This window comes from Plectropomus leopardus, chromosome 19 (genome assembly GCF_026936395.1).
Source record: "Plectropomus leopardus strain MGB_pleo_1.0 chromosome 19, ASM2693639v1, whole genome shotgun sequence".
Classification (NCBI taxonomy): Eukaryota; Metazoa; Chordata; class Actinopteri; order Perciformes; family Serranidae; genus Plectropomus; species Plectropomus leopardus.
The window spans coordinates 13,128,435-13,136,255 of NC_142194.1; the positions used below are offsets into that span (position 1 = coordinate 13,128,435).

Here is a 7,821-nt window from a genome sequence, read left to right on the forward strand (position 1 = left end):
ACTGAGCAGTTCTGTCTGTACATCTGCAAACAGACCGGTCTCGTCTGGCATCATAGTACAACTGCAGGCTATGGAAGCAAAGAGAGACAACATATCACTGTAGATTACATCAACACAAAAGCTTGACTCAGTCCACAGTATCAACACCACTTTCCTTTAACAGGAATTGAATAACAATTACATTGTGACCTGTACCCATGCAAGGAATCCAAACTTACTTAAACTTGGACTGAATTAATTTTTTTCCACACATGCAAGACATGAAATGAAAATCCTGACATGGTTAAGTAGAGTGCCCCCCTCCAAAAAAAAAAGACCTAACCCACTGTACACTTTAACAGCTTTGTTGCAGGGGGGCCACATACCTAAAGGGGCTTTGTGTGATATTTCAAAAGGCTGCATCAAAAAGGTCATGGGGGAACAAGGGTCATACAAACACAGAACAGCACTTGTGTGGTGTTTTTTTGGGCGGGGGGGTGGTGGTGGTTGTCAATTCTATAGGTAAACTCTAGCAGACAGGAGATAAGGTACCCGTGGGCTGTTGGACAAAGGGAACGGCAGTTGGCATCTGAAAAGGTAAAGAGTAGTAGTCCCTGACGTGTCAGAGGCCTCCACGTCAGTGGGAGAGTATAAAAGGACCTGCAAGTGTGTGCTATGGTGCGCTAAACATCCACAGTCCTGCAACCATGGGAAAGGTATGAGCTCGCATGTAGCATGGAAACAGCTTTGATGGAGAGGTGAAGGGGGAAAATTTGGGATTTGGAAACATGTGTCAAGTTTCGTAACTGGGAAAGAAAATGCAGCAGAGGAAAAAGAAAAGCACTAATTCAAGCTATAAAAAATAGTGGATTGCTAACTCTTGAGGACTTATTTTTGAGGGGAAAAACACACTTATAGGCGTTTGAAAGGGAAACATCAACAATTATATGGCATCCAAAAATGTGACAGATTCATTGTAATTGTGTGACAGTAACAACAAAGTTGACTGTCTTCAGATTGGACGAGCGTACAATGAATTCTTTAAATAAAAGTCAGCTGAAACAAGTTTCAATCGCCTTGATTTTCACCTGTCAAGCTCTGAAAATAATATACAGCAGACAGGAGAGGCTTGTACACTCAAAGAACTCATGAAAAAGTAATTGTTCTAGGGAGAGCAGTGTCCCCTACAGTCCATTCATGAGCATTGCAACTATATGACATTAACTTGAATGATATGTTCTTCTCTCTCACTTTTCAAGATAATTTTCTACGAGGGCCGCAACTTCCAGGGCCGCCACTGGGAGTGCAGCAGCGACTGCATGGACACCTTCAGGCATTTCACCTGCTGCAACTCCATGCGTGTCAGTGGCGGTCACTGGGTGGCCTATGAGAAGCCCCACTACATGGGATACCAGTACATCATCGGCCCTGGCGAGTACCCTGACTACCACTGCTGGATGGGCTTCAACAACTGCATCCGCTCCTGCCAGATGTACCCCCCTGTAAGTCAATCAAACAGACAGATAGGATTGGTACCCCCCCCACCACAACCCCCCATGCACCCCTCACCTTGTACATCAAATGCCGCTTTAGAAATGGATGTCAATCACTGGCCTTTTGATGTCATTAACAGATACTCAGGCAGGTCATGGCATAAAAGTGTCTGTTGCAAGGTCCACAAGGAGTCAGCCTTAAAAAGGAATATCGTACACCCCCCATAAGACATGGTGCCGTCATTCTAATTCTGTTAGTGACATTGAGTGTTTCTGGCAGTTTAGGGAGGAGGGAAGGAAATCGAATTCTGTCATGCTCCGAAAGAGTTGTAGCTCATTCTCATCTTAAGTTGTACTCACTTGAATTCAAGATATCAGCTCAGGGCTGAAAGAAAAGTGCTCTCTAGGGTACCTATTACGCTACCTAAATAGCATAATAATCACGTTTTACTTTTCAAACAGTACAGAGGATCCTACAGGATGAGGATCTACAACAGGCCCGACATGACTGGACACACAATGGAGTTTGTGGATGACTGCCCTAACCTGTACGAGCGCTTCCGCTACCGTGACATTTACTCCTGCAACATCTTGGAGGGTTTCTGGATCTTCTATGAGCACCCTAACTACAGAGGACGCCAGTATTTCCTGCGCCCTGGAGAGTACAGGGCCTGTGGTGACTGGGGCTGCCACAACCCCATGGTGGGCTCCTTCAGGAGGATGAGGACTGTCATGTAAAGTCTACCCATGTGCAGCTTGAATTAAACATTTTCAAATAACTGTGTGCTTTGTGAGCTTATTTGAGCAAATCCATGGAACATTTATACATGAAGCCCAAGCATCCCATTTTCTTTAAAAAAGCCTTGGTGCTTAATGATCTATATCACTGTCAAACACCTACTGAAACAAGCCTTTCCTCTCTGTTGCCCTGCCGATCCTCACAGTCTGCATGCAGGTTTCTGGCTTTCATGCCAATAAAGGCAGATGTTGCAACTCTTATTGTCGCCCTTTGAGAAAGTGCAGTTGTACAGTATTTTTTATAGACAGACAGAGCTTTGACAGAGACAAAGCGGCCGCTACAGCTCACCAGTCCTATAGTACTCTGCCGTCTATACAGCCCGCTGTGCTGACACGACAAAGCTTTGTTCCACATTTGCAAAGCCCTGATCCCAGCAGGGTCTATAAAGAGGTCTGGTACAGCCTGACATCTGGTCTGGTCTGAACTTAGCACAGTTACAATGGGCAAGGTAAGCATGCAATTTCAAATCTGTATAGGAAAGCAGCTAAAACTTTCTGATTTGTAGTCTTTGATCATTTGTATCTACGGGGTAAATATCTCTAAAACTGTAGTTGAAATAATGAATAGTGCAACTTCTTTTTGTCACATAAAATGCTAAAGACCCTCCAAGAGTGATACCTCAAACTTTTGCAGGTAGAAGTGTAATAATCAGTACTTCTATAAGATTGTTTACCATATTTATACAACATATGAAAAGTAATAAAACATTAGAAATTGCAAAGAATTACAGCACTTTTTCAATTCATGATATTACCATACAAATAAAAGCTGCAGAATAAGACTTAGCCATACTTAAAATTAAAGTTAAATTATGCCTTCTTCTGTTTAGGATAGTCAAACACAATCATTGTTGAGCTTGGAGTCAAAATTAATACTAAAAAAAAAAAAAAAGAAGAAAGCCCAAGACTTTTTCTTTTCATTATAATATACAACATGCCGTTCTGTATTGTATTAAACTTTGCTTCTGGTACATCATTCTGGAAAATTTTTCATACTCCCTTAAGCTTATCTATTCCAAAATTCTTCACTTGTCGTTATTCTGTTCACAAAGTTTGTTGGATAACTTGCAAACCTAGCTCAGAATACCAAATGGTGTGGATATGAAACTAAATAAGACTAAAAGTTAAAGTTATTATTGTTTAAGAGCCTGAGGGGTTGGAGGACAGATAACTAGTCATGCCTATACAGTGTGTAATAGGTTGTCTTTGGCAGAGCCATGTGGTGTTCACGTCCACCCATTCATCACTTTCAGATTATCTTCTACGAAGACAGGAACTTCCAGGGTCGTCACTATGAGTGCAGTAGTGACTGTCCCGAGATGCAAAACCACTTCAGCCGCTGCAACTCGATAAAAGTGGACAGCGGTTGTTGGGTGGCCTACGAGAAGCCTAATTATGGTGGCTACCAGTACATGCTGCACAAGGGCGAGTATCCTGACTACCAACGCTGGGCGGGCTTCAATGACTGCATCCGCTCCTGCCGTATGGTGCCACCTGTGAGTTTTAACTGATGCCCTGCTCTGTTTGCAGCAGTGTTCTCTCTAAAGCTTTTTTGTAGAAGTGCCAGTTTAGTTCTCGAGCCTAGTCCTGCTGCTTTCACCACACTGTGCCAGTACCTGTGGCTATTTTAAAGTACTCTTTTTAGCTTGACCTATAACTGCAGTAATAAAAGTGTCAAGAAATAAAGAAAGATATAGACTGAGTTATTGGACAAGTTTAGTATGACAAAAAAGTTTGTTATTCTAATGTTGAACAAAAGATTATGTTAAATGACAGCCTTGTTTCTCGTCATTTCTTCCCTAGTACAATGGGAACTACAGGATGAAGATTTTTGAGCGCTCTGACTTTGGGGGCCAGAATCTGGAGCTAATGGAAGACTGCCCAGATCTGCATGAGCGTTTCCACACCCGTGACATCTCCTCCGTCAATGTCATGGAGGGCTACTGGATGCTGCACGAACACCCCAATTACAGGGGACGCCAGTACTTCTTGCGTCCTGGAGAGTACAGGAGGCACAGTGAGTGGGGAAGTACCAGCCCTACCATCGGCTCTCTGAGACGTGTCACTGAAGTCAACTGATTTCCACATTTTTCATTTTTACCCTCATTGAGCCCCACTGTTAAACATCCCACCCTCTTGTTCCTCCTAATGGCAGCACTGTTTCAGTGTGGTCTCAACACTGTGGTGTCCAAAACCTGAAATCATTCATTTTAATGACGGAGGGTGCAATTGATGTTGGGTTCCGGTTTTGTTGGGTTGCCTTTGCATTGTTGGGTAAAGTTCCACCCTAACTCAGTGCTCAAGCAATGCTCAATAAATAGTGATGATCTTTTTTGCTTTGGTCGATCCCAGAGCAAAATGGTTTGCCTCGCCAGGTCCCCAACCTCCTGTCCTACTGGAATCACAATAAAAGAAAACTTGATGAAAGTCAACTAAAGGGAGCCTTTGTTAATTTTCTATTGACTACTACAGCTGTCACTATAAAAAGATCAGGGGGATATGGCTTTTCATAAATCTGAGGAATATTTTTCTCTTTAGTGTGGTGATTGAACTTTCATCAGGCCACAGAGTTAGAAGTGTAACCACTGAGGTCCTAGACCAAGACCGAGAGTTTCTACAGTTTGCCGTGATATCGTCATTCCACATACACAAAGAAAAATTATCAAGGAAACAGAAGCTTATTCTTTGAAGTTCAATATTAAAGACCAAAAAAGGGTATCTGAGGATGAGCATGTAGGAGTCTTTATGAGATCACATGGTACAGAGTAAGCGCGTTGAGTCCATGAAAGATGCCCATATTAGATCCACATCACAGGGCCAGTGCCAACTCAAAGAGTTGGAGTCAAAGTGGCCTGGTATTAGCCCCGAGCATCAAGCTCTCTCAGAACAAAAAACAAAACCCAGTCCACATCCCCGCTCATGCATTTTTCATCAGCCCAAGATACTGAACCCTTTCAGAAATAAATATCAATTATTGAAATTGTTAATTAGACGCTGCGTAATTGGCAAAGATACACATGAATAAATAACTTTGACCATTAATTATTGATTCAAAAAAATTTGAAGCCCAGCAGGGAGTGCATTTGAGAGTCTCTTAAGATCAAGCACAACAAGAAATATGAGTTTTGGCCTTGAGTAATGTCCAATTAAAGGATTGTCGGCTTTGCTGTACAAGTCCGGTGATTTGCCCTCATCATCCTTTTCATATCTGTGGACAACAATACCCAGCAGACAACACATCAACAGGGTGCAACATGGGATGTGATCAGCTGGGGTCTGAGGGTAATGCCAGATAAGAGATGAGAGGAAAGTTACAGGCTGCCAGGCCTCAGCCATAAATAGAAGCTAATCTGAGGTCACAAAGGGGCAATGGCTTCAAATATTAACCAAATTCAGAAAGTAAGCACTGCAGACTTACACAGAACTACTAAAAACAAGTCTGTGGTCATTTGTATTTAAAGTTTATGATTATAACCCTGCAAACTTCACACAAAAGGAACAGTAAAGGCAAATAACCTGAAAAACACTGCTTAAATATTCAGTATAGTCTTGTTGCAAAAATTACTGCATTTTCCACTTACAGCAACACTGAAATCTGCTCTTAGTTCAGTTAGTTTTTAAGCGTCATAAAGTTAGTACATCAGCAGAGAACAGAACTGCGGTTATCAAATCCAGCACAGCAATGTAAAATAAGTTGCTGACTTGGATTCAAATGTGCAACACAAGACACTGTGGGAACAACTTTTCCGCAAATATTTTTGAGCTCTAGCCCCACGGGCCACCAAGCCCTAATTTTAGTGGCCAAAGTACATTCATGATGGCCCAAATGTAAACTTATTTAAAAATATAGCTTGCAGAAAAGACAAGTTAATGCTGTTTAACATTTTACATTCCTTTGAAGTTCAGAGTTTTAACAAAATCTTGTGTGTTTAGCATCATTAGCTGTTGGCTCTATTAGCTGTTGGCCAAACACACCACAGAACTCTGCTGCCTGCTAACTAGCTCTCCCCCAAGTGTTAACAACACGAATATACACTCAGTTGTAGTTCCTTGATTCTGTTTTTCATTTGCTAGGCAATATTTGGGCTCTACTGACAAAAAAAACAACAATTTCTCCCACAGGTGTCCAAGTGAAGATCTCTGTTCAAACCAGGCCCCCAGGAACTTTGCCTGGCTATGAAGCCAATTTCCGTAGTGGCCAGATAGTGAAATTACACCATCACATGATGCCCTGAGGCCCAAAAAAGACTTTTTCCCTTTGACTTACACTGCAAAACAGATGTCTATAGGTCAGTGGATTCTTTTTTTGAGCGTGTAAACCCCCATGAAACAACTCGTTTCACTATCATGATTTGATGTTATTCGGTTTGACAACATTTCAAAAGCCTTAGAGATCCACACAATAAAATCATGAACTCATAGGAATGAATGGGGCCCTGCGCACAAGTCTGTATCCAGTTATCTTAATACATCCCTATCTGGAACCAAACACATTTTCTATCATCAGCTGGATGATGGGACGGCATTTATCTCAATCCCTGGATAATCTCATAGAGTCAATGCAGACTCTCTCAAGAGCGACTTGATAACACTCAGTGGCCACCTTAAGAAAATACTCAGTGGCCGCAGAGCAACTTTTTGTGACCACAGGCCATCGGGTCATGTTAAATGTCAAAGCATGGTTTTAGCTGGGAAATGTGAGAATCTGATAAACAGGGTTGCAGTTTACTGCAAATATGTGATTAATTTAATGCAACATCCACAACTCTACAGACAAATTTGAGTCAGTAACCTGACAACAGAAGCCTTCCACATCACAACAAAACATTTCAAAGTGTCCTGTTATGCCTTACACAGAAAAGTGGTGTTAATGCAGCATCTGGGTATACACATTATACCTGAATTGCTGCTGTTACTGTGGCAAACAAGTAAAGCATGCAATATTGTAAAATACAATTCTATGAAACACTATGCATCAAAGAGGCAATACTCAATGTCCCTGGATTGTTCCTGTTCTACCTCAAGTCATTTAGATGATATTTTCAATCGCTTCACACATAAAAAGGACAAAAGAGTGAGATCCGAGTTTTGTCTCCCTCTTCATCTCTGAACCCTTTGGACTCTGTGATGGGAGGCTGATTGAAGGGTAAGTAGTGCGTTTTAGAGAATGAATTCTTTAGATGCTGAAAAAGAGAAAGAAAAGCGAAAGAAACAGAGAAACCCAGAACATAAGCCTGTGATTCCATTATTAGTCTCAGTTCTCCTTCTCCCTCTTTTCATTTCTGATGGCTGGATAATTAAACCTCTATAGTATTGTCTTCCATCTTCCTTGCCCCACTTCCAGCAATGCGAATTCCCTATGGGCAACTTTAAAAAGGCCCTTTTTAGACATCTGTTTTTCAGATCAGCACGACTTTTTTTCCCCATTAATTTGTGTTCTTTGTGAAAGTAGAAAGACTAGTGCCAGGACAGAGATGAACATACGTGTTAAAAAAAAATCCTCAACATTTCAAGCGCAAAAATCAAAGAAAGTATGAAAAATATCCAAATA

General features: G+C 41.6%; 2 protein-coding genes across 2 annotated transcripts; both read left to right on the forward strand.

The window, feature by feature from the left end:
* The first annotated feature begins 565 nt into the window (after window positions 1–565).
* Window positions 566–2,252, forward strand: crygmxl2 (crystallin, gamma MX, like 2). The gene is made up of 3 exons (XM_088070111.1): window positions 566–695; window positions 1,239–1,481; window positions 1,935–2,252. Exons 1-3 carry the CDS (start codon window positions 687–689, stop codon window positions 2,208–2,210), a joined length of 528 nt encoding a protein of 175 aa, XP_087926237.1. The 5' UTR covers window positions 566–686; the 3' UTR covers window positions 2,211–2,252.
* Window positions 2,253–2,582: 330 nt separating this feature from the next.
* crygmx (crystallin, gamma MX) lies at window positions 2,583–4,707 on the forward strand. The gene is made up of 3 exons (XM_042508229.2): window positions 2,583–2,719; window positions 3,524–3,766; window positions 4,074–4,707. The coding sequence occupies exons 1-3, from the start codon at window positions 2,711–2,713 to the stop codon at window positions 4,347–4,349; spliced, it is 528 nt and encodes a 175-aa protein (XP_042364163.2). The 5' UTR covers window positions 2,583–2,710; the 3' UTR covers window positions 4,350–4,707.
* The last annotated feature ends 3,114 nt before the right edge of the window (window positions 4,708–7,821 follow it).